The following is a 27,009-nucleotide window of genomic DNA, read 5'->3' as shown; positions in this document are numbered from 1 at the left end:
GATCACAACAAAAAACTGAACATACTCTGTAGTCGTATGTTCACCATCCACCAAGGTGATTAGAAAAGTGATAGAGCCCTTCACCTTGACTAGATGGTTAGCAAAACTATACAGCGGGCTCGCTTTGAACTTACCTTGCTCTTTTAACCCCATTTTTTGATACACTTCCCAAGATAGCACCTCCATTGTGCTCTCACTATCTACTAGCATCATTTTAACCTCAAAACCTGCGATCATCGCAGAAACAACCATCGAATCATTTCCCTCTTCATTGCAGACTAACTCTTCATCATCGTTACCAAATTCAACACTCTATCTTCCTTAATGATATGACCTTTTAGGGGCACTAACAAACATCACATTTCTCATATAAGCCTTCCTCTTTGCACTAGAACCTACCTAACCTTTATCTGTACCTACAATCACATGGATGGTGCCTTTAACCTTCTATTTACCCTTAAGATCACCATGCGAATCCTAACCCTGCTGGGAAGTACCTTGACCAACAAATTTAGCGTGTTCACCATTTCACACAGCCTTTTCGATAGCATCTTTCAGAGTGAAACAATCTTCAGTCTTGTGCCCAACGTCATTATGGTAGGCACATTTGTCTCTTAAAATTTACCTTCTTGTGCTATGCCTCCTCGGAGATTATTTGGGCAAGATACCGAAGCTCTTCACCTGTTTCAGGATGTAAGTATGGGCAGCATTCAAAGGATTGTAAACTTCGAACTTGTCCTGGGGAATGTACTTCCTGGTATGTTCTAGTTGAGACCTCTAAAGAGCTTTGGGAGAATCACCTTTCGGCTGTGCTCTCTGCTACCTATCACCTCATGCTCGTAACAACTGGTTAGGGGACCCTACCTCCTGCGAGCTCCCTCATAATTTTTTAACTGCCTATCTTCCCTTTGAAAGGTGCCACATGACGCCCTTTTAATCTTATTTGCCTCTACGAACTTGTGGGCCCGTTCATATAGATCTGCCAAATTCTAGGGCATATTATCAAGAAATGAGTATTGTACATGGTCATCTTGTACCCCCATAATGAAAGTATCGATAGCCAACTAATCTTCTAAGTTCTTTGTGTTCAAAGTCACCACATGAAATCGCTTCATGTAGTCTTAGAGAGACTCGCCTTCTTTCTATTTCACGGGCATCAACCCCATAGGCGTGCTCATGGTTGCCCTATGAACCTTAAATCTTCCTAGGAACATTTGACCCAACTGGGAGAAACTTTGAACTGAGCCCTAAAAAAGGGACAAGTACTAATCCTTCGCACTTCATTTAAGTGTCATGGAAAAGCCTTGCATTTTTTCAAATCTGATGCTCCTAGCATGTTCATATAATCTTTGTACTGCATCAGGTGGGATCGTGGGTCTCTTCTCCCTTCGAACATGTCCTTTGGGACCTTAAAATCACGTAGCAAGTTCACTACTACTATCTTAGAGGCTAATGGATTGTTAGAACAAAAAAGCCAATCCATGTCCTGAGACTGGAAGTGCAACACTCTCATGTCTCATCGCAACTCGTCCATCTCGTTCTATCATTGTCTCGCATGCATGCCTGAACCTTCTTCCTGCATATTCACATTATCGTGGAAATCAAAATTGTCAAAATGTACATTCCTTCTTAACTCATCATTCTGCTTTAGTAACTCTTTCTGGAAAGTCTGTTGTTGCTCGAACCGTGCATCTTATGCATTCATTTGTTCTCTCATTAACTTCATCTGCTCCTGATGAGCAAGAAACTGTTGTGGCGATGTTTCCTGGTTAAAAGGGAGAGGTAGCACATGACCAGAGGATATGTTCAAGTCCAACGGACTAAAAACTCTCTGATAAGCCGTATTGCTAAAGTTTTTTGGTCGATCGACAAACCAGCCGGTAAACAAGTCTGCCTCATTAGGTTGACCGCTGGAACTTGAGGCTCTAACCTATCCGGATAAAAGATTGAAGGGCAAATTGTCATTTGAGTGAGCCATTGTAATTTTTGTGAAAATTGTTTTCTCAAACTGAAAGAAATCTACTGGTCGAAAATCTATCCATGCTCACTGCACCAATTGCTGAGTAATTTTCCGTTGTGTCTCATTAAAGGGGACAATCAAATATTTATATAAATTGTTATCATTTTTGGAATTGACATTCTTAGAACTCTATGCATGCTGAACACATGTATTGTCTTGGGTTGCCTGCTGGACTTTGTGGCCTCCACATGCTAGCTCTTTAGGTATATGCGAGCTAAGACCATGAGCTCCCTTCGCGAGCACCCCCTGGCATGTACAAACCGAAACCACGAGCTCCCCTTTCTAACTTTTTTCTGTAAAGCTTGTATGCATCCATCTAGTAGAACTTAACTAAGTCGTAAATAAGTAACCCAAACCTTATCTAATTCTCAAATTAATGACCATAAGTACATAACAATATTACTATTTAGTAAGTTTACTCCCAACATTTATCTACTTTTTCTTTTAAGGGATTGAGAAATGCAACTCTTTATTTTCTTATAATATTGGTTGGCAATTTTCTTATAGAGAAAAAGGAATTACTTTGTTTGTAAAAAAATCGTATTATATGGCATGAGATAGGAAGTTAAAAACAATAATAACTATGATACGTGGCGTTCCACATGGGTGTTACAAATTATAAAGAAGCGGTGGTGGCAGTGTCACATCATTTCTACAACCTTAATTACAAGTCCCACGTATCAGTGTAATGCTTTATCACTCTCTCAATTTTCAGACACATGGATTATTCTCTCTACTTTCTGTCCATTATCTGACCTTCTACAGTTTATATATAACTTTGAATTAACCCACACACATAGAGTAAGTGACCTTTCACTCAACTGAAGCAACCAAATGAAGGTAATACGTTTCATTTATTCTAGCTATGTTTTGTTTTAGTTTAATGTTATTTCTGGTGTGGGTTGAAATTACCTTAAGACTGAACTGATCTTTAAGTAACATGTTCATGTGCTCATCTAATCATGTTTTTGGAAATTTTTATTGCAGAGTGAGATATTTTCCGGAAGACCAAGTCTTAGGCGAGATGAAGGTATATGTGCCTCTTTAAATTATATATACTTCAGAATCTGTTGGACTGAAAATGCTGCACTTTGATTTTATAAACATCATTGAACAAAAAGAACATTATAGCCGTAATCAAATTGTGCAAAATGAAAACAAGCGTTTTGAACCTTTTGAGTTCACGTCGTGTCTTTTTGGTTACCATTTTGACCAATTTCAAGTTGTTGAATGTATAGAAGAAGAGATCAAAGGCAACAGAAGACGCAGCTGCAGCCTCCCACAACAAGGTACTAATATGTCCACCCTCTTTTCCTTTTTCACTTTAACCTCTAATTCTACAGTGTTTATGTAATTTTAATTATAATTTTAATTGCAGGATGAATCTCATTACTTGAGAGAAGAAGAAGAAGAAGAAGAAGAAGAAGAAGAAGAAGATAAGACGGAGATTCCAAATGTGACCCATGGTTATGATTTGGTTAAAGGAAAAATGGATCATGGAATGGAAGATTATGTTGTTGTAGAAAGTAGGAGAATCAACGGACATGACATAAGACTTTATGCAATTTTCGATGGTCATTCAGGTCGTGATGTTGCCAAATATTTGCATACTCATCTCTTTGACAAGATGTTGAGCCAGGTAATTATGTTGTTGGGTAATTGACCCTTTTTCTTTCCCTGATTAATTATGATGTTGTGTCATTGATAGTCTGATTTCTGGAGAAACCCGGAAGGAGCGATCAAAAGAGCGTATAAAGAAATGGATGATGAGATATTGGAAGATGTTGCTGGTTCAAGAGGTGGTTCCACTGCTGTTACAGCGATATTAATAGATAGAAAGAAGCTAATGGTGGCTAATGTTGGTGATTCTCGGGCTATATTATGTGGCGGAGATGGGGTGAAACAAGTAACAATAGATCATGAGCCGAATAAGGAGAAACAAGTAGTTGAAAGTAGAGGAGGATTTGTGTCAAAAAAGCCAGGTAATATAGTTGGGTCATAAATGAAATACAATTTAATGTGATTGATGACTAATATATATATATGGATGTCAAGGGAATGTTCCTCGAGTGGATGGGCAGTTGGCTATGACAAGGGCCTTTGGAGATGGAAAATTGAAGGAACATATCACTTCAGAACCCGATGTGAGGATTGAAATCATTGAGCCGAATACTGTTGAGTTCATCATTTTGGCTAGTGATGGGCTTTGGAAGGTATGATTATGATATCAGCTTTTTTTTTTTTTTTTTTTTGGTTTTGCATTGGATGATGATATTGGTTATACAGGATGGCATGCATGCATGCAGGTAATGTCAAATGAAGAAGCTTTTGATGAAATTAGAGAGTATGATGATGCACAGGAAGCATCCCAAGTACTGATCAAAGAAGCATTAGCCAGGGGGAGTCGAGATGATATCTCTTGCATTGTTGTAGCTTTTGGTTGGTCATAGTAGTTTTCTTTTTTTCGCCCAAAGCAACTTCATATTTCTCCTTGCCTTGTGTACGACATCACTTCAACTTATAGTTTATGATCAATATTACTTAAAAATCTAGAACAAATCCTTTGTCATTTACAGAGTGGTACGTTATAGCCTCCTACCTTTTCTCTTGATTCTTTCATGAACAAAAACAAGAATCAAAACAAAAGTGAGGGACATACAGTTAAAATTCTAACACTATATACAAGAAAGTTATCCAATATATATATATTTTTTGGTGAAAATGCAATATTTTATTTTATAAGTAAATTACAAGATGTATATTAACTAGCCACTTAATAGGTCAACTATCACAACTTGTTAGCATTAACACTTATAACCCATTTACGCTTTCCAAAAATAGTTGCCTTTTACTTGCAATTCAAAACTCCGTAGTTCCATAAATTTCAATGACTAATCACTATTTCTTAAAATTTCTATTTAATAATTTTAAATTTAGCCACCAACGTTTAATTGTATTTTTAGTTATCATTTTATTTTTTAAAATTATTTTTAACAGATTTAATATAAATATTTTTAAAATTTTAAAAATAACTTAATAAAATATTATATGTGAAAATAATAGAATAAATAAATAATTCATGAAATTAAAAAATAGTTCTTAATTTAAAAAAACGTAATTATTAGAAAAAGTTTTAAAATGAAGATGCATACATTTAGTATTTTCGATATTTATTTTGAAATTTCTTTCAAATAATTAAGTTTATTTTCTTTAAATTAAGAATTTTTTATTTTATTTGTGACTTATTTATTTTATTATTTTCACATATAATTATCTATTGGGTTACTAGGTAATAAATTACATCTCATTAAAATAATTAATGTATGAAATTTAACATTATCTCATTAACTTTTTAATGGTACTTCCGTCAAATCTATTAAAAAATAATTTAAAAAAGAACAAAAATTGATGGTAAAAAAAGTTCAAAAATATAATTACGGTTATTTTAACAAAATATGTAAACGACAGTGGCTAAATTTATTATTAAATCATAATGAATTTTTACTAAAATTCTTCTCTCTTTATAGAGATAACTGTCTACATGGATAGCTACATCTTTTATCAATAAATATATTTATTCAATAGTATTTACTTGAATAATGATGACATTTTGTTATTAATTAAATCTTGTAACTTGACCACTTACAAATATTTTAAAAATGTGTTGTGGCCAAACTTTAAAAACATTTTATATTTTGATAATTTTGTAAATGGATTGTGTAAATAAAGGTGTTTTTCGATTGAACTTTCACTTAATAAGAACACATTAAAATTAATCGAAATTGTATGATAGACTATACTTTGTTTGATTAAGGAATACATTTTACACAGTATTTTCAACGTCAATTAATGTATAGATATTATTATGGCTGTAACTTCTTTTCATAAGTGTTGTTAGAGTGTAACTTTTGAGCTCTTAGAAGCGATTATATTTTCACTTACATAGGTAGAATAATCAAGAGTCTTTTCCTAATTACAACATTTTAAAACATTAATGTTATGGGTCTACTAAGAGTATTATACTCTCATCATTTCCTTATCATTAGAGGTACTTAACAATTTTTACTTTAGAATGATATATCATATATTAACTTTTAGTGCTAGCATCACATATTAATGATGCACTTTGTCTCATTGAATTTAAGACTTCACGTTATACTAAGTGCTGAGTCGAGATTTCATCATGTGTGTCTTAAATATTATGGGCTTCTACTTCATGTAATACCTTAAATCTTGGTTTTTAAGAAAGGAAAAGTATTTTAAAGGTGAACTAAGTATTGAAGAAGTATGAATAATGAAATTTAGTAAGGATTAAATTGAGAAATTTTGAAAGTTGAAGGATTAAAAGTGCAAATTTATCATTTTTTTTAAGAGGGAGGAAATTTTAATAAATATTTTTTAGGATGTGACATGGATATGTTATCACATATGAAGTTGGAAAATTGAGTTAGAGATTAAATTGAACAAATTAGAAAATATAAGAACTAAAGTGTAATTTTTCATTTTATCAAAATATAATTTTACCATTTTTAATTAATATCTAGAAGAAGAATGATTAGATTATCATGCCCCAAAAATGTTATATTTTGGTTTTGTGAAATTGGGTCATAAGTGTGTATCTGCTTCAGTGGTTAAGCATTTTGAGTGTGTGTGTGAGGTCCCAAGTTCAAGCCTTACTTGGGTTAAATTTTGGTATTTTATGAATAAAACCCTATCTATGTTCAGTAGACTTTTATTTAATTATTGGTAGGGTTATATTAGAATGGGCCTGTTGGTTCAGTGGTTGAGTGGAGTGTTGGTGTGATGGAGGTCTTGTGTTCGAATCTTTGTGTGTGCATTATTTTTGCTCGTTCGTCCCGAAGAGTTTGAGTTGGACTAAAAATCTGAGTAGTTGGATGTAGTGGGTTAGTGGAGTGATTTGGGGGATTGGATGGTTATCAAAATATTTGGGTATCCTCTCATTCCCAAGAAGTCTCCTTGCCAAATTTCCATTCCCTTTTGCTGCCGAATTTCCTTCTTTTTCTTTCTTACTATTATTTTCTTTTTCTGAAAAGTCCCTGCATTCCAATATTTCGATCCTCTTTTCGTGTTTTGGTAAGTACGATTAGTGTATTATTATTTTTGGAATGATGAATTGTTGGTTATTTAGTTTCGATTGGTGTTTAGGAGACAATCGGAGGGCTGGAGATCTTTAATTGACGGTTTAAGTGTGCGGAATCCCTACTGCGCGATCGGAGGTAACGTTGTTGTTAGTTTAGCATTCGATTATCTTGTGCGTTGTCGTTTGAGCATCGCTATAAGTGACTAAATTGGTGAGTTGTTGGTCAAATATAGGTTCTAGTGGTGTTGGAGTTGCGTTGGCTGCAAAATCGAAACAGGTGTGTACCCGAAATGCAGGAAACGAGATTCAACGAAAAGCCAAAAAAGTATTTTGTTGATGCCACACGGGCGTGTGGTCGCCCGTGTGGAAGGCCGTGTGACGGAACACGGGCGTGTGATCGATGAGCCAGGCCGTGCGTGCAGGACACGGCCGTGTGATGGTCAAGTGGACTGTGTGCGACACACGGGCTGGACCAATTTAGGCCGTGTGGGCCTACACCGGTAGACCACACCGGCATGTGAGATTCTGGGCCAGGCCGTGTGATCCACACGGCCAAGGCCAATTTGGGTCGTGTGGGTCACACGAGTGTGTGGGCCCACACGGGCAGGCCACATGGGCGTATGAGCCCATGTAACACCCTAAACCCGGCCTAGGTTATGGCCGAATCTGGCGGTGTCACATTGGAGTGCTTTTCAAAAACTTGCTCTTGCTGATGAAAACCCGTTTGAAAATTTAAAGCCTCTTTGTTAGAACTCAAATCATTCTAGCTATTCGTTATTCATTTTAAATTATCATTACTTTTGAAACTCTGTTTGTTACGGAAGCATTTCAAAAAATGTTGCAAAAACTTAGTGTTTTGAAAACAGTTATCGTTTTGGAAAACCGCGTTCTACTTAACATATATAAATCATAATATTAAAAGCTAGAAAATTAGAAAGGCCTTATTACATAATTCAAAACCCAAAACAAAATCTAATAGCAAATAAACACCAAATAAAAGAAAACAGGAGCAGTAGTGTGGCCATCTCTGAGTCCCTCGCAGCTCCGATCCGCCTAACGGTGGGAATTACCTGCACAGTTAAACAGTGGGGTGAGCTTACGAAAACTCTGTGTGTAAACCCTTATCAGCTGATTGGTATACGGTATACAATAATAGTCTGGGCCTGAGCCCTACTCAGAAATAGTACAGAGTGGGCCATAGCCCAATACAGTAACAATACAGTACAATAATGCAACCCATCCCAATCTAGCCAACACACCACTCCGTACCACTAACACACCATGTGAGGACAAAGTCGACTCACCCAGCCAACACACTAATATTGCACTAAAGCTGCCAGTAAAAGTAACACAACAAAGCTACCAGTATCAGTATATATGGCAAAGCCACCATTAACAGTATATATGGCAAAGCCATCAGTACAGTACACTTCCTCTATAACAGTATCCCAACCTTATGCAGAATTTCATGTCATAAATCATACGTGTATGCGGAATGTCATACTCAGTATAGTCATATACTTTTCTTAAACACATTAGTTAGTCTACCTCGAAGGGTATAACGGTCATTTTAACCTATTAGGGGTAAAATAGTCATTTTACCCTTTAGGGGTATTTTGTGTCATTTTACCTGTCTTGGGGTCCAGAGCCGCATATCGACCTCTCTGAAGGTGCAAAGTTGTCTCGAACAACTCAAGCAACCTTAACGGTCATAACGGTGTAAATAGGCCCAGGGCCCATTGTTCGGCCCAAGAGGGCCCACATGCTTGTGTGGCCCATTTAGCCCAAGTTTAGCCACTGCTATTTGAACTATACAGCCCAGTCTAGTATTAGCCCCGTACTGCTGATTTTATTCGTGTGGAGCCCACGAGCCCATTAGGCCCACACGGCCTATTTCAGCCCATCGAGGCCCAAAACAGCCTAAGCTCATGAGAACGCCCATGGTGGCCTCTACAGTCTTATGCCCATGATTCGTGGGCTCGTCTTACCACATGTACGTTAGCACACTCATGTGGCCAAAAGGCCATTCTTTCAACTTTTCAGCTTTTCGGCTTTTTAGCTTTTGCCGTTCTACAGTCTATTCAGTGTGTGTATACACACCTGTTTGCGAAATTGAGTGAACCGCTCACGAGCCCAAAGCCTATATTCCAATAAAACATACTGTTAGCCTTCCAATCATTACGGTTCATAATATTAAATCCCCAGATCTTCAATTACTACTAACCTTGATTGACAGTAATACAGCCTATTACCCTAAGATCACTGGCTAGAACCAAACAAACGCTCCTTGTCGATTAGCTGCATAACAACAGATCCTGTTAGATAGGATTGATCACAGATATAGCTTATATCCATAAAATCAACTTACAATCTACAGGGATATTCGACCTAACCCAACAGTAAGGTAACGTTCTTACCTTATTCGATTAATAATAGGAAGGGGTAAGTTGCTTCAAGGCCACTTGAACTACTCCACTCTTCGAGGAACCTAACAACCCAACGAGCAACATATCATGGGGAAAGGATCATCATTTGGCAATCAAGAATAGAAAGGAGGCATTCGGCTCAAAGAAAGAAAAATGATAAGAAAGAACGGATTGAATGAGAAGAGCCAATATGGACACTTACCGTTCTAGTTAGGAACTCTCGTCGAAAAGGAATTAATAAACCAACAGCAACGTATGGAATCAATCGATCAAGAATAAGGAGAGAAAATAAGGCATAGTACAATCGGTATTCCAAATAAAAAAGGAATAAAAGAGGGAATAAAAGAATAGGGAAAGAACAATTGGCTAGGGGGAAATCGAGAAGAAAATAATATGGTGGGAGAGGAGATGATAAGAGGAGCGACTGGAAAAGAAAGAAAAGATCAGGATGTTCGGCTACTTCACAAAGAAGACAAAAGAGAAATGCAGGAATAGATGATATCGAAATAAAATAGTATATTCGGCCAAAAGAAGAAAATAAAGCAAAGCAGAAGCCCTAGCAATAATCGATATAGTAACAAAAGGCAACCAAGGATGTTAACGAAACCAAAAATGAAGAGAAAAAACACAGAACCCCAAAACGTTCACAGCTCCTATAGATTCCTCAAAGCCGAATTTCCTCAAAGCTAGAGACCAATTTCGGCACACACTCCCCTTCTCACTCAAACTCCTTAATTTTCTCCAAATATTTCTCCCTTTATCCCTCATCAATTCTCTCCATGAAATCCTCCTTGATTTTCTCCATGACCCATTCAAATTCCAACCTGCAGAGTTCTAGACAGACTTCACTTCTCATACAGCAAAGAAGTAAAATAAATACTCTTTTGTGCAAAGAGTGACTCGAACCCCCAAACTCATTAGAAGCATAACACATCACTACCACTACACCACAACTCTCTTTGTATTATATATTACTTAATTTAATTAAAAAATGCTACTATCTAGAACCAAAGGCCCTATTCACTTAAAATTAAAATTTTTGCTAAAGCCCAAGTTTGAACCTAGGACTTCTCCAACACTTCACAAGACACTTAACCACTGAAGCAAATACACGGTTGTGTCATTTTCTTGCACAACTAAATACTTACGTGCAGTCTCTTAGCTGTTCCCATGCTCAAGGCTTATTCCTTCTAGGCCTAAATTCGGGGCGTTACAACCCATGTTTCTAAAAAGTTTCTTAAGGTTGCACGGGTTGCCCAAGTCGACTGTGAACCTACTATAGGGTCGGTAAGCACTACTTAGACCCCTAATTGTGTGAACTGTCTATATGATATCTGAACTGAGTATGTATGCTGATCTGAATGTATGGACTATGACTGCATAATAGCATGACATCTTTCGTATGTTGCATTGCATCAGGGTGGGTTATTGTTATTTGGAAGAAGTGTTTGAAAGGCTATTAAGCCTGTTATTTAGTAGCTCTTCTGCAAATTTCAGATCATGTGTCGCATTTCAGTACAGCATGGTGTGTAAGGATGGGTGGGTTGATTTAATCCCTACATGGTGTGTAGGTTTAACATCTCGGTTTTAGCTAAATCAGAACAGTGGTTTCGGAACCATAAATCCGATGTCATAAAATTATTTTAATATTATTTTTGGTATGTCATAAAATTATTTTAATATTATTTTTGGTGTTTACAGCATGTGAATATGTATGTGTGAATTTCGTGAGCTAATTTTGTCGTTTAATAGCTCAATTTGAAAAAAAAAAGGACTTAATCGCGTAGAATACAAAAGTAGCATGCTAAAAGTTAAAAGTGCCAAATGGCTATGGTATGTTGTAATTAGACCATTTATAGTGTATATGGACATTAATGGGCATCCATTATGTGTTTTTATATGATTATATTAAAGGTTATAATTGTAAATGGTTTAATAATGAATTAATAAGTTTAATAAAATCATTTTAGTTCATCTTTTCTCTTCTAATCGATTGAAGTCGACAAAAACACCATGGATAGAGATTCAAATATTCGGCCATAGTTTAACCTTGCATGTAAGTTCATTTTTCGTCCCTTTTTTTATGATTTTTACGTTTTTGTGATTGTTGCTTCGTGTTCTAGCTAACCCATATCTCAATTTTTGAAAGTGTTGATGATTTTGTGAAATGCCATTGATGAGTGCTTGAGGTCTTGAATGTTTGATGATGGAAAATGATTATTTGTTGATAGATTATCTTTTTTTATAAAGTGATTATTTGTTGATAGATTATCTTGTTTTATAAAGTGATTTTTAGTGAAATTGCATAAAAGGGATTAAATTGAGAAAATGTGAAATGTTGTGGTTAAAAGTGTGAAATAAATGAAAATATGGGCTTTTAAGGAGCCTATAGAAATTTGGCTAGCTTGGGTTTAATTGAAATTGTTGTAAATTGTGTTTTTATGAGGTAGGGACTAAATTGTAAGAAATGTGAAAGTTTAAGGCCAAAGTGAAAATTGATTTAAATATGTGTTTGTGGATGTAATTGATTGAAAAAGTGATTAAATGGATTAATTTTGAATATATATAGATCAAGAATGAAAGAAATCAAATTTAGATCGAGGGAAATCGAAAGTTATCGAATAATCGATCCGGGCCTTCTATTCCGACTATGAGGTAAGTTCATATGAAAATAAATGTATTTAAATTGAATTATATTTGTTTACTTATCATTGAATTGTTATGAATTTTGAACAAGTAACTACGAGCAAGAATCGACGAAGTTTTGACATTTGAAAGTCCCGTACAAACCTTAGGAATAGTATAGGATATGATTGTTATGACATTAGGTTATCAAGATGTGATTACATGTAAGACCATGTCTAGGACATTGGTGTTATATTGTGATTATGTGTAAGACTATGTCTGGGACATTGGCATCGTTAATCAATTTCGTGTAAGACCCTATCTGGGACAGTGGCATCGATATGTGATAACATGTAAGACCATAAATGGGATAACATGTAAGACCATAAATGGGATATGGCATTATACGAGCTATATGTGAATGCCGAGTATCCTTAACGATTCCGAATGATTCAACGGGAAAATTCAAGTCGAGATAGAATATGTGAATGAGCTAAGTGATTCAGGTACATACGAAATTCATACGAGCATTGAAAAGGGAAAGTAATTGATGAATTTGATTAAGACATTGAATATATGTTAAATGAGAAAGGTTTGTTAATTTTGAATGTGATTAGCTATATTTAGCATAATTGAATTGATATGCAAAGGTTTATATGATAGCTTTATTTGTATATGGCTTACTAAGCTTTTTAAGCTTACTTTGTGTGTTCTTTCCATGTTTTATAGATTATCGAAGCTAGCTCGGACATCAGGAATCATCGGGAACCATCATCACACTATCGACTACTTGTTGGTACTTTTAGAGCTTTGTGTATATGGTATATGGCATGTATAGGCTAGTGTCATCTTGGTATGTTTTGAGTTGTGATTATAGCTATGAGATTTGGCTTGTAAATGTTGGAACATGGTCATTTAAGTTGGCTAGAATTATATATTGGATAAATAATATATGTGATGTTTATAATGTCCTAAGTGTTGGCTTTTTGGAATGGTTGTATGGATGCTCATTTGGATAGTTACATTTCGTGGTATTATTGCTTGAAATTTGGTATATTTTGTTGTGATTTGAGGATGATGAATTGATATGTTTGAGAAGCATGAATTGGTTGATAGAAAGGTGAGAAAATTTATTTAGGAGTTATGTGAATTTGATGATTGTGGCATGTTGATTTGGTATGTTTGAATATGGAATTTAGTATTTGAATTGGTTGATGATAGATAGCATGGTATGTGATTGAATTGGCATATTTTAACTGCCTATATATGTATTGAAATGATACCATTTTGATGACTAGGTGTGCATGAGAAAAAGGGTGGCAAATTGGCTTTGTGAATAGCCTATTTTTGTCCACACGGGCAAAGGCACGGGCGTGTGTCTCAGCCGTGTGCTACACACGGTCATAGTACACGACCGTGTGTCCCCTGGGGTACCTTTCGAATTAAATCGGTATACCCTATAGTTTTGACACGGCTAAGGTACACGGGCGTGCCTATTGACCGTGTGTAGCACACGGTCTGGCACATGGGCGTATGGTCGGCCGTGTGACCAAAGTCAGTAACCTCCGTAGTTCTCCCACGGCCATGGCACACTGGTGTGTTTCTGGACGTGTGGTACAAGTCAGTATGTATGCCCTGTTTTCATACGGTCTGTGACACGGGCGTGTCTAATGGCCATGTGAGGCACACGGACTATTCACACGGGCGTGTGACCCTGAAATTAAAGAAAATTTTCTATGTTTCCTAAAGTTTGCATATGTTATCGGTTTAGTCTCGAACTACTTTTAAGCATGTTTCAAGGTCTCGTGAGGCCTTACATGGGACAATGTGTTTGATATGAATGGATTATTATTATTATTATTGCATATATGTATGTAAATGAGGTGTGTTATTCGGTGATACCTCGTAACCCTATTCCAGTGACGGATACGGGTGAGGAATGTTACAGTAGGGATGGACGGAGATGGTGTGTAGAGGCTGGTGGGTAAGGTTCTGATTTCCTGCTATTGCATACTATATTTGAGATGGGCCCAGGCCCTGACACTGTATTTGATTGGGCTAAGGCCCAAACTGAATCTGTAATGGGCTCAGGCCCAGCCTATATTTGACTGTATTCTAATGTGTATCTATATGTATGTTTCTGTGGGGATTACACACTGATTTTGTGAAAACTCACCCTTTCTGTTTAATCTGTACAAGTAATCCCCAAACTTGACAGATCGGTACAGCGGAGGACTCGACTGTGGCTACATGTAAAATTTAGTCTACTTCTATTAACTTTTCAAATTTTATTACTTATTTGGGGTTTTTGATGTAAGTTTTGAACTTTGGGCTGTCTAGTTTTGAGTTTTGAATTTTTAACTACTTTACGATTTTAGGATGGCTGGACGGTAAAAACTCAATTTTGCTAAAAAAAAGGTTTCTTCAAAACGAACAATTTTCTTAAAATAAACGTTTCCAAAGCTTCCGTTAAAAAGATATGATTTTAGAAATAACGGGGAACATGCGTTTTACTTCGAACTAAGATAAAGGCTAATTTAACTGGAACGATTTTAACTCGACAAACTCGTTTTTGACTTCCATTCTAACGTCTAGGCCGGGTCTGGGGTGTTACATTTAGTGGTATCAGAGTCAGGTTTCAAAATTCAGCTGTAGATTTTGGGGTTTAAAAAGTCGGTTTCAAAGAACTAATTTACAAATGGTTTTAAATAATTTGACTGAATATGTAGTACACCGAGTCTTCGGCGCTGATCCTATAAGTGTTCTGAAACTTTGATAAGTTTTATCTGAAAAATATTATTAGTACACTATGAAAATACAATAGTTAATGTGCTCTGACACTATAGGGAAAACTGATAGAGACTGCAATTCGCGATAACAAACTCTGAACTTCTAATACTGTTTTGCATAAAATGTCTGCTAATAAATATCGAAACTGTAACTGATTCATAAAACTGTTAATGTAGATAAACTTCGAATCTACGATGAGCGCACGAGGTATCCGTGGACGAGGTACTAGAGGCCGTGGAAGGGGCTGTAGAGGGGCTTGAGCTGAGTCCTTGTCATCTAGTAGTATGCTTAATTTAGACACGAGTGAGACGCTGGTGTCACCTATAACTAAGACTGGGTCTCAAGACCGTATGACTGGGGACGACGCATTATCCCAGGCTATGTTAAGGATTTTGGAGATGGTTGCAAGGCCCAATGCTAGATCTGGGGGCCGAGGGTCGGTTATGGAACAACTCCGGTCCAATAGGGCTGAGCTATTCAGGGGTGTTACTGGAGTTACCCCTAACGTGGCCGAGTACTGGATGGAGGCCACGAAAAGAATCATAGATGATCTGGACTTTACCCCTGAACAGAAATTGAAAGGGGTTGTTTCCCTACTTCGCAATGAAGCATGCCAATGGTGGCTGACCGTTAAAGAGGGCGCTCAGCCCAAACGACTGACATGGGATTTCTATAAAGCTGCTTTCCAAGGTAAATATGTGGGGGCAAGCTACTCGACATTAAGAGACGTGAGTTTCTGAATCTCATGCAAGAAGATCGTTCAATGGCTAAGTATGAGGCTGAATTTCTAAGATTGAGCCGCTACGCCCGAGGCATGGTGGCGACTGAATATGAACATTGTACCCGCTTCGAGGATGGACTCAGGGAAAATTTGAGAGTTCTGATAACTCTGCAAAAGGAGCATGATTTTTTTGCACTGGCAGAGAAGGCAAAGATAGCAGAAGAGGTAAAACGCACTGAGCGCCAAAATAGAGATAGTGAGAGGGGTAAGAACAAGAGGGATTCTGAGGCCTCAGATTCTGTGATGAGGCCTAAGAAAAATACTAGATTGGATAGGCCAGTTAGAGTTGGGGCCCCTGCTACACTTATTAGGATCTTGCCTTGTGGGCATTATGGTAGACGCCATCCGGGCGAATGTTGGAGGACGATTAGGGCATGTTTGAAATGTAGGTCTATTGAGCACCACATCCGAGAGTGTCCGTTGAGGGCCAATCAGATGCAAGCTCCGAGTTCAGTCTTCTGCATGTACCGAGGTAGTTCAAAGACCACTTAATGGTCGTAGCCAAACTAGGGGTGGTAATGGCATGGGCCGTGGACAGAGAGCATCAGGTAGTGGTGTTGGATATACTGAGGCGAGGCAGCCCACTCTTGTTTATGCTACTTGTCGACGAGAGGAAAAAGATACTCTAAACATCATCACGGGTACATTTTTAATTTATAATGTACATTACCTTGCACTGATAGACGTAGGCTCTACACACTCTTACATAGTTAGTACTATGTCTGAAACTTTGGGGACTCCAATTGAGAGTATTGATAGTGAGGTAACTATATTGAGTCCTTTTGGGCAATTTGTCTGAGTTAACAAATTGTATAGAGATGTTCCTTTAGAGGAACAGTGGACAGTGCTTTTGGTTGATCTGATAGAGCTTCCGTTTGAGGAGTTCAATTTAATTCTAGGGATAGATTGGTTGGTCAAGCACCGAGTAAGTCTGGACTGTGTAACTAAGAAGGTTGTTTTGAGAACTGAGGACGACGATGAGGTAGTTGTGATTGGGGAACGTCGGGATTTTCTGACTAATTTGATTTCTACATTGGTGGTAAAAAAGTTGGTTCGGAAAGAATGTGAGCCATATTTGGCCTATGTAAGTGTTTTTTTATTCTGGGGATTCTTCAGTAAAGGACATCAAAACTGTAAGGGATTTTTTGGATGTCTTTCCTGAAGAGCTATCGGGTTTGCCTCTGAGTAGAAAAATGAAATTTGGGATCGAATTATTCCAGGTATAGCTCCAATGCCTATCGCCTCCTACCGAATGGCACCGAAGAAGCTTACGGAGCTTAAGGTTCAGATTTAGGAATTATTGGATCGTAGGTTCATTCGTCCCAATATATCTTCGTGGGGAGCACCTGTGTTGTTTGTAAAAAAGAAAGATGGCACAATGAGGATGTGTATCGACTACTGATAGCTAAACAAGCTAACGGTTAAGAATCAGTACCCACTTCCAAGGATTGATGATTTATTTGATCAGTTCAGAGGGGCTTCTGTGTTCTCCAAGATTGATCTATGTTTGAGTTATCATCAATTGAGGGTTAACGAGGCTGATGTGTATAAGACGACATTTAGGACTCGTTATGGTCACTATGAGTTTCTAGTGATGCCCTTCACTTTGAGTAATGCACCAGCGGTATTTATAGACTTGATAACCGAGTGTTCCAGCCCTATCTGGACCAGTTTGTAGTGGTGTTCATCGATGATATCTTAGTGTATTCTAATACTGAAGACGAGCACAATGAGCATCTTAGAGTGGTACTACAGATTTTTCATAAGAAACAGTTGTATGCGAAGTTCAGGAAATGTGAGTTCGGGCTCCAAGAAGTAACCTGTTTGGGACATGTAGTTTCTACTGAGGGGATTCGAGTCGATCCTTATAAGATTGAGGCAGTGTTGGATTGGAAACGTGTAATATCCCGAATTAAGGCCTAATCGGAATAGTGGTTTCGTGACCACAAATCCGAGATAGAAATAATTATTTTATAATTATTTTGAGGTTTATGATATGATTGCATAATTGTGTGAAAATTTCGTGAAGAAATTTTTGGCATAACGAGTTTAATTTAAAGTTAGGGACTAAATCGAATAAGTTGCAAAACTTGCATTCTAGAAGTTTTTAGTATGAAATTGCTTTGAAATATTAATTAGGAGGTCCTAAATGGTAATTTGACCAATTTTAAGTTCATGGACAAAATTAAGACATGGAAGGAATTTTTGGAAAGTTTAGTAGTAAAGGCATTTTGGTCATTTGGATATTAAATGAAATAAAAATAGGAAAAATAACCCAAAATGATCATCTTCTCCATATTGTTCTGCTGATTTTTGGTCTCCTCCATAGCTGGGGTTTCTTCAACTTTCAAACTTCATAGTAAGTGATTTCAAGCCCGTTTTAATGATTTTATGTTTTGAAATCCGGTAGCTCGATTTGGCTTATGTTAACAATAATTCAACCTATGGTTCATATTTGGAAAAATACCCATAGGTGAAATTTGTGTATTTTGGTGTTTTATGTCAGAATATGAGGTTTTAAATTTTGTTAGACAACTTGTGCTACTCAGTTTTGAGTAAAAACGAGTAAAAAGGCTTAATCGGTAAAAATATTTAGTAGTCATAAATACATGTTAGAATGAGAATTTGATGTTGCCATAGAAGGGAAAAATGATCAGAATGTCATAAAACATGATAATAAGGGATGAAGTTTAATTCCCGAGCCTAAGGGCAAAAGTGTAATTATGCAAAAGTTTAGGGGCAAAATGGTAATTTTTCCAAAGTTAGTATTAAGGACTCTTTTAATGAATGTATGTATTAAATAAGATTAATTTGGTATTATAGATCAAGAGAAATGAGATTCAAGTCGTGATCGAGGGAAAAACAAAGTTTACGAGGAATAGGCTCGATTGTTAAAAATTTTGTACCGAGGTAAGTTCATGTGTAAATAAGGTAGCATAATTGTTATTTTTAAGTTATTGATGTTAAATATATGATATGCTGATTTTTATCATGAAATATATGCTTTGTGGTTATTTTCGAATAAAATGCAAATTAAGTGTATTATTTGTTAAGTATAAAGTGTTACCGAGTATTGGTTTCGGTATTTTACGGAAGATGGCAAGGAAATGTGTTCGAGGAAAATCCCGTTTGAACCTTAAGAATAGATTAGGATACAAGTGACATGTCACTAGGATGGTTGAACATCTGAACTCGTTGAGTTGAGTCCGAGTTCACTTATGGATGTGAAATGTCCGAACTCGTTGAGTTGAGTCCGAGTTCGTGAGATGTAACTAGGCATCCGAACTCGTTGAGTTGAGTCCGAGTTCACTTATGGGCGGGTTACATGGTAGCTTGGCTACAAATATGGCACTTATGTGCAAATTATCCATGTATCCAAGTTATATTCCGATGTGTTCAACGGGTAAAATTTCTAGTGGAATGGAGGAACACTTAAGATGCAGGTGACGTATTGGTAAGTATTGTGAAATGCACACTTTGGACAGGTATGTACTTAACCTTCGGGTTGAAAATAGATACGGCAACGATAAGGTGGTAAGATGATTAATGATGTTTAGAAATGTGATATATGTTTTGGTGATACCATGCTAAGGTTGTTTGGTATAATTGTATTGTTATGTTACTTGTTATTTGCATATGACTTACTAAGCATTTATGCTTACTCCCTCCTTTTCATTCACTGTAGTTTTGAACAAGCCGGCTTAGGAATCGGGACAGGTCGAAGGTTCGATCACACTATCCGAATGACTCTTTTTGGTAAATGGCTTGTAAAACTTAAGTATGGCATGTATAGCAATACACCTATTTTGTGTAAATAATTTTGTGATATGGCCATAATTTGGTTGAGAAAATGCTTAATAATGATAAGTCATGGAAAATGCTAAGTTAGATCATGTTTGATGTCATGGAAGTTAATATGTTATCTAGATCATAAAAACTAAAAGATGAAATTTGCCATAAATGCAAATATTGCAAAGAACAACGACATGAGTTTGAAAATTTACTAAAAATCATAGAAATTGAATTTGGTGATGGATTAAATATGACATTGAAGCCTAGTATTTCTAGTTTCATATAAAACAAATGAAACAAGTAAAGGAATTATATGTTATAAGATATTTGAATTTTAGTGAAACAGGGCAGAGCGATTTCTGGATCCCCTGTTCCAACTTTAGAAATTTACCATACATTGTACAAAAATAATTAAGTAGTGTATTTTATATTCTTGGAATCCTTATTGAGTCTAGTTTCGGAATAAATAAACGTCATAGTCATATAAACTTTTCACAGAGAGAAATATGGTTCGTAGTAAAATGAGGTCAGTCCAGTCAAGTCCTGAAACAGGGTAACTTTAACTAATAAACTGTATTAATTGGCCCAACCAAAAATTCTAGAAAAAATTAGTAAATAGATATATGAGTCTAGATTTAAGGAAAATTTACGGATCTTGATTTCGAGTTTTGTAACTCGATATATGATTTTTCTTGTAACTATGACGCAGATAGCTAGAAAGCTGTGAATGTAGAAATAAATGATTCAAAGTTCTTAATTCGATAAATTATGTTCGGTAACACCTCAAGCTCGACTCCGACAATGGTCTCGGGCATGGGGGCATTACAAAACGGCCGAAGAATGTGTCTGAGATTTGCAGCTTTCTGGGGTTGTGGGTTACCATCGGCGCTTTGTTGAAGGGTTCTCCTTGATCGTAGCTCCATTGACTAAGCTACTGCGTAAGGGAGTTTTCGTTTGTGTGGACTGATGCACAGCAAGAGAGCTTCAAGAAGCTCAAGATGGTTCTGACTCAGGCTCCTGTTCTGATACAGCCTGAGCCTGGTAAAGACTTTGTGGTATACAGTGATGCTTCACATGTGGGATTGGGTTGCATAATGACCTAAATTCAAGGTTATCGGAACAGTGGTTTCGTAACCACAAATCCGATTTAAAGAGAATTTTATTTTAATATTTTTGCATGAATATTTATATAATAGGAAATCGTATGAAAATATCGAAAAAAAATTTTTATCGATTTAGTGGTTAGTTAGAAAAAAAAGGAATTATTGAAGGAATTGGGTAAAAACAAAGTATAGAGACCTTGATCTCGTAAAAATAAGTAGGAAATATTTTTATAAATATTTATAAAATGTTAGTGATGTGATGTTAAAATTTCGTTAGAAAATTTTAACGTTTGGGTAGGTAATTAAATGAAAAGGACTAAATTGGAAAAGGTGTAAAAGTTGCTAGAAAGATTAAATAGCTTAAGTGTCTAATGAGAAAGGATTTAAAAGGCAATTAGACCCAAAATTTATTTGGGCTAGACGGCAAGGGCATGAAATCAGCAGGAAAATTGACGTTTTAAGGGCAAAATAGGAATATTACATAATTAACTAAATAAATATAGGACTAAATAGGAAATATCTAGATTTCTCTTTATTTTTCTTCATTCTCATCAGCCAGAACGCCATAGGAAGGGTTCTCTAAGCTTGTATTTCATAATTTTTGCACCAAATCCAGAAAATTAGAATACGAAGCTAAATCGAAGAAAAGAAAAAGTTCGGGATCAGTAGATTTGTGTATACGAACAAGTATCGACATAAGTTCATGTAACTTGAATTATATTCTTAAATGCTTGAAATGTATGCTATTGATGTGAAAATAATTTGAATGTTCATTGTATGAAAATTAATGAAACATTGATATATTTGATAAAAAGGGGAAGAAATTCCGGTTGACTGAAAGGAAATTTCGATGGATCTCTAAAAAGGAATTTACGGTAAAAAGGATCAAGCCTGGACGGGTGATCCTATCCTGATATTGCCCTCCCGAAGAATATGTGTAAAATAAATTTAGCCTAGACAGGTAATCCGAATCAGGGTCTAAATTTAGCCTGGACTGATAATTCCGACAATACTCTATGAGTTTATATTACAGGGGATTTAGCACGGACTGGTAATCCCGACAATACTCTATGAGTTTATATTACAGGGGATTTAGCCTGAACTGGTAATCCCGCTGTAAGGATGATGTTCGTGAGAGTGTGCTCTCTGAAATGGAAATGTGCGCACATGAATATGAATTGACGGACCCAGAAATGTACACTAAAAGTGCACCTCTGAAAATCCATCGAAAATTCCAAGAAATTCAACGGGATAAATATGAAAAAAAAATAAGGGAATGGAAATCATGGTATTGATGAGTTCATCAATCATGGTATATATATTATTGACACATGGAAATTATTGTAATAACTTGAATGTTGAGTTTGTGCATGTTAGGGGTAATAATGCATTGAATGGATATTTGAATGTTTATTGCATTGTACTAAAAATATTAGGTAAGTATAATTCTTGTTACATGAGCTTACTAAGCATAAAGTGTTTATCCTATTTCTTTTTTCCCTATTTTGTAGTGTTAAGAGCTCGGAGGTCGAATTTGGTCGAAGACACATCACACTATCAACTTCAAGATTCGGTATATCAAGAAACTTTATTTTGGAAATCAGTGGCATGTATAAGCTAATAAAGTAATTGTTAACGTGAAATAGATGTAACGTTAGTCATTGGTATGGTTAACAAACCTGGTTTTGGTATGTGATGATTTTATCTTATAAATATGCTTGAATCTATATGCGTTAATCTATCTTGAAAATATGTTGAATTGAATTGGTTGATATGGATTGTTTTTGGTTTAAAATTACAGGAAAGGTTAGATATCTATAAATGGGTTATATTGAGTTAAAAAAAATTAATTCGTAAACTCCGGTAATACCTCGTACCCTATTCCGGTAATGAATACGGGTAGGGGGTATTACAGGTTGTGTGTTGATGCAGGATGGAAAGGTGGTTGCATATGCGTCTCGTCAACTTAAGACTCATGAGGCAAATTATCCGACGCATGACTTGGAGTTGGCTGCAGTAGTTTTCGCATTAAAAATCTGGAGGCATTATTTGTATGGTGAGATGTGTGTCATTTACACTGATCACAAGAGCCTCAAATATCTCCTCACCCAGAAGGAGCTGAATCTTAGGCAGCGTAGATTAATCGAGCTTCTTAAGGATTACGATTGCACCTTTGAGTACCATCCTGGCAAGGCCAATGTGGTGGCTGATGCACTGAGCCATAGAGCTATGATTGATTTGAGGGCGATGTTTGCTCGCCTAAGCTAATTTGATGATGGTAGCTTATTAGCCGAGCTTCAGGTTAAGCCGATATGGATTGAGCAGATTAAGGGTAAACAGTTAGAGGATAAGTCTTTTGGTCTACAATTTTGACAGATTGAGGGTGGTAGCACTATAGATTTTGGGTTGAACTCTGAGGGTATGTTGTGTTTTCAAGGTCGGATATGTGTACCGAACGATTCTGATCTGAGACAGTCTATATTAAGAGAGGCGCATAGTAGCACTTACACTATGCATCCTGGTGGGAATAAGATATATCGAGATCTTCGAGAGTTGTATTGGTGGCCAGGATTGAAACGAGAGGTTGCCGATTTTATGGCTAGGTGTTTGACGTGCTAGCAGGTTAAGGCTGAGCACTAGTCACCTTCAGGATTGCTACAGCCGATTAGGATTTCTTTTTGGAAGTGAGAATGTGTGACAATAGACTTCGTTAGTGGGTTACCCTTAACATCCACTAAGAAGGATTCAGTTTGGGTCATCGTAGATCGATTGATCAACTCAGCACACTTTATACCGGTTCGTACTGATTATTCTCTACAGAAGTTGGCAAAGCTTTATCTTTCCGAGATAGTGAGACTGCATGGGGTACCAGTTTCTATTATCTTGAATAGGGATCCTCGCTTCACGTCTCGATTCTGGGGAAATTTGTATGAGGCTTTGGGTTCGAAATTGGACTTCAGTACTGCGTTCCATCCTCAGACCGATGGTCAATCTGAGAGGGTGATTCAGATACTGGAGGATATGTTGAGGAGCTACGTGATTGATTTTCGAGGCAGTTGGAAAGACTATCTACCATTAGCGGAGTTTACCTATAACAATAGCTTCTAGTCTAGCATCCAAATGACATCTTACGAGGCATTGTATGGTCGTAAGTGTCGCACTCATTTACGTTGGACTGAATTGGGCAAGCGACGTGTTCTGGGTCCTGAGTTGTTTTTCGAGACTGAAGATAAGGTTCGACTGATTAGGGACCGACTGAAGGCAGCTTCTGAAAGGCAGAAGTCTTATGCTGATCTGAAGAGACGTGAGATTGAGTATTCTGTGGGAGACTTCGTGTTTCTAAAGGTCTCGCAATGGAAGAAGGTTCTAAGGTTCAGTCGCAAAGGCAAGTTGAGCCCTAGGTTTATTGGGTAGTACTGAATTTTGAAGCGAGTGGGACCGATTGCTTATCAGTTAGAGCTACTTCTAGAATTAGATTGTATTCATAATGTGTTCCACGTCTTGATGCTGAGGCGCTACTGCTTTGATCCCATGTATATTGTTCCTGTGGAGGAGATTAAGGTTAGGCCAGACTTGACCTTCAAAGAGGAGTCAATTTAGATTCTGGATCGCGACGTTAAGGTTCTGAGAAGGAAACCCATTCTTTTAGTAAAGGTACAGTGGCAGAATCATAACACTGAAGAGGTTACGTGGGAGCTTGAGGATGCGATGCGTCAGTAGTATCCTCATCTATTCTGATCAAGTAAATTTTAAGGCCAAAATTTACTTATAGGGGGGTAGAGTTGTCACACCCCAAAAATGTTATATTTTGGTTTTATGAAATTGGGATATAAGCGTGTATTTGCTTCAGTGGTTAAGTATTTTGAATGTGTGTGTGAGGTCCCAAGTTCAAGCCTTACTTGAGTTAAATTTTGGTATTTTATGAATAAAGCCCTATCTCAGTTCAGTATACTTTTATTTAATTATTAGTAGAGTTATATCAGAATGGGCCTGCTGGTCTAGTGGTTAAGTGGAGTGTTGGTGTGATGGAGGTCCTGTGTTTGAATCTTTGCGTGTACATTATTTTTGCTCATTCATCCCGAAGAGTTTGAGTTGGACTAAAATCCTAAGTAGTTGGATGTAGAGGGTTAGTGGAGTGATTTGGGGGATTGGATGGTTATTAAAATATTTAGGTATCTTCTCCTTCCCAAAAAGTCTCCCCTGCCAAATTTTTCTTCCCTTTTGCTGCCGAATTTTCTTCTTTTTCTTTCTTGCTATCATTTTCTTTTTATGAAAAGTCCCTACATTCCGTTATTTCAATCCTCTTTTCGCGTTTTGGTAAGTACGGTTAGTGTATTATTATTTTTGGAATGATAAATCGTTGTTTATTGAGTTTCGATTGGTGTTTAGGAGACAATCAGAGGGTTGAAAATCTTTAATTGACGGTAATTATGCGGAATCCCCCTTGTGCGATCAGAAGTAACGTTGTTGTTAGTTTAGAGTTCCATTATCTTATGCGTTGTCGTTTAAGTATGGCTATAAGTGACTAAATTGGTGAATTATTGGTCAAATATAGGTTCTGGTTGTGTTGGAGTTACATTGGCTGCAAAATCGATATATGTGTGTACCCGAAATGCAGGAAACGGGATTCAGCGAAAAGCTGAAAAAGTATTTTGTCGACGCTACACTAGCGTATGGTCGTCCATGTGGTAGGCCGTATGACGGAATACGAGCGTGTGATCGACGAGCCAGGCCATGTGCGTAGGACACGACTGTTTGATGGTCAGGTGGACCGTGTACGACTCTCGGGCTCAACCAATTTGGGTCGTGTGGGCTACACGAACTTGTGGGCCCACACGGGTAGACCGTACGGGTGTGTGAGATTTTGGGCCAGACCCTGTGATCCACACGGCCAAAGCCAATTTGGACCGTGTGGGCCCATACGGGCAGGTCACATGGACGTGTGAGCCCATGTTTTTGAAAAGTTTCTTAAGGTTGCACAGGTCACCCAAGTCGACTATGAACCTACTATAGGGTCGGTAAGCATTACTTAGACCCCTAATTGTGTGAATTGTCTATATGATATCTAAACTGGGTATGTATGCTGATTTGAATGTATAGACTGTGACTGCATAATGGCATGACATCTTTCGTATGTTGCATTGCATCAGGGCGGGTTGTTGTTATTTGGAAGAAGTGTCTGAAAGGCTATTAAACCTGTTATCTAGCAGCTTTGCTGCAAATTTCAGATCATGTGTCGCATTTCGATACAACATGGTGTGTAGGGATGGGTGGGTTGATTTAATCCCCATATGGTATGTAGGGATAGATAGAGATGGTGAGTGGAGGCTAGTGGGTAGGATTTTGATTTCCTGGTATTGTATATTGTATTTGAGATGGGCCCAGGCCCTGACATTATATCTGCTATTGTATTTGATTGGGCTAAGGCCCAAACTGAATTTGTAATGGGCTCAGGCCCAGCCTATATTTAACTGTATTCTGATTTGTATCTGTATGTATGTTTCTATGAGGATTACACACTGAGTTTGCAAAAACTCACCCTTTTTATTTAATCTGTATAGGTAATCCTCAGACTTAACAGATCAGTACAGCGAATGACTCGACAGTGGCCACATGTAAATTTTGGTCTGCTTCCGTTAACTTTTTAAATTTTATTACTTATTTGGGGTTTTTGATGTAACTTTTAAACTTTGGACTGTCTGGTTTTGAGTTTTGAATTTTTAACTGCTTTACGGTTTTAGCACAGCTGGACGGTAAAAACTCGATTTTGCTAAAAACAAAGGTTTCTTCAACATGAACAGTTTCCAAAAATAAATGTTTCCAAAGCTTCCGCTAAAAAGATAAGATTTTAGATATAATGGGGAACATGCGTTTTACTTCGAACTAAGATAAAGGCTAATTTAACTGGAATAGTTTTAACTAAACAAATTCGTTTTCGACTTCCATTCTATGTGACATCACCAGATTCGGCCATAACGTCTAGGCTGGGTTTAGGGTGTTACATAGATATAATCCCAAAGTATCATGTGTGTAGAGATTAAGGAAAAATAATGATTAAAGGTGGAAATGTGATATTATATGAGTGGAAGATAAAACGAAATAAGAAAAATTAGAAAAGGGAAGAAGGATGTAGAGAATTTTTATATTTTCAGCGAGATGGGCGACAGCAAGCTAAGGAGAAAGAGAAGAAGAATGAAAGAAAGAAAGAAAGAAAAGAAAAGAAAAAAGAAGAGAAGAAGGGAAAAAATTTCATAAATTTTTCTTGAGTTTCATACGTCAAAAAACCCTGGCTTAATTACATATTGTGAAGTGTTATGAGATCATTTTTTACCATGAAAACTAATTAGTTAAAGGAAAAAGTGAAAAAAAAA

The 27,009-nt window shown here is 36.9% G+C and overlaps 2 protein-coding genes across 3 annotated transcripts; both read left to right on the top strand.

Moving 5' to 3' along the window:
- Positions 1 to 2,794: 2,794 nt before the first annotated feature.
- LOC108455791 (probable protein phosphatase 2C 28) lies at positions 2,795 to 4,579 on the top strand. 2 transcript variants are annotated; one of them, XM_017754339.2, is made up of 7 exons: positions 2,795 to 2,860; positions 3,008 to 3,050; positions 3,259 to 3,309; positions 3,399 to 3,659; positions 3,729 to 4,002; positions 4,076 to 4,233; positions 4,327 to 4,579. In XM_017754339.2, exons 2-7 carry the CDS (start codon positions 3,045 to 3,047, stop codon positions 4,468 to 4,470), a joined length of 894 nt encoding a protein of 297 aa, XP_017609828.1. In that variant the 5' UTR covers positions 2,795 to 2,860; positions 3,008 to 3,044; the 3' UTR covers positions 4,471 to 4,579. The 2 variants fall into 2 exon arrangements, with proteins under 2 accessions (XP_017609828.1, XP_017609829.1); XM_017754340.2 differs by having other exon boundaries at positions 4,307 to 4,579.
- A 10,733-nt stretch (positions 4,580 to 15,312) lies between these two features.
- On the top strand, positions 15,313 to 16,235 carry LOC128280736 (uncharacterized). Its single transcript, XM_053019057.1, has 2 exons — positions 15,313 to 15,652; positions 15,718 to 16,235. The coding sequence occupies exons 1-2, from the start codon at positions 15,313 to 15,315 to the stop codon at positions 16,233 to 16,235; spliced, it is 858 nt and encodes a 285-aa protein (XP_052875017.1).
- Positions 16,236 to 27,009: the final 10,774 nt, after the last annotated feature.

This window comes from Gossypium arboreum, chromosome 9 (assembly GCF_025698485.1).
Source record: "Gossypium arboreum isolate Shixiya-1 chromosome 9, ASM2569848v2, whole genome shotgun sequence".
NCBI lineage: Eukaryota > Viridiplantae > Streptophyta > Magnoliopsida > Malvales > Malvaceae > Gossypium > Gossypium arboreum.
The sequence above is the reverse complement of the archived record's forward strand: the minus strand, read 5'-3'. Positions and strand labels throughout refer to the sequence as shown.

What these genes read in the sequence shown, in the direction of transcription:
- LOC128280736 (XM_053019057.1), top strand. Translation starts at nt 15,313, where the DNA reads ATGACTGGGGACGACGCATTATCCCAGGCTATGTTAAGGATTTTGGAG. An exon ending in CTATAAAGCTGCTTTCCAAG is followed by an intron (nt 15,653 to 15,717) that starts GTAAATATGTGG and finishes TCATGCAAGAAG; the next exon opens with ATCGTTCAATGGCTAAGTAT.
- LOC108455791 (XM_017754339.2), top strand. An exon ending in CTGCAGCCTCCCACAACAAG is followed by an intron (nt 3,310 to 3,398) that starts GTACTAATATGT and finishes TTTTAATTGCAG; the next exon opens with GATGAATCTCATTACTTGAG. An exon ending in TTGACAAGATGTTGAGCCAG is followed by an intron (nt 3,660 to 3,728) that starts GTAATTATGTTG and finishes TGTCATTGATAG; the next exon opens with TCTGATTTCTGGAGAAACCC.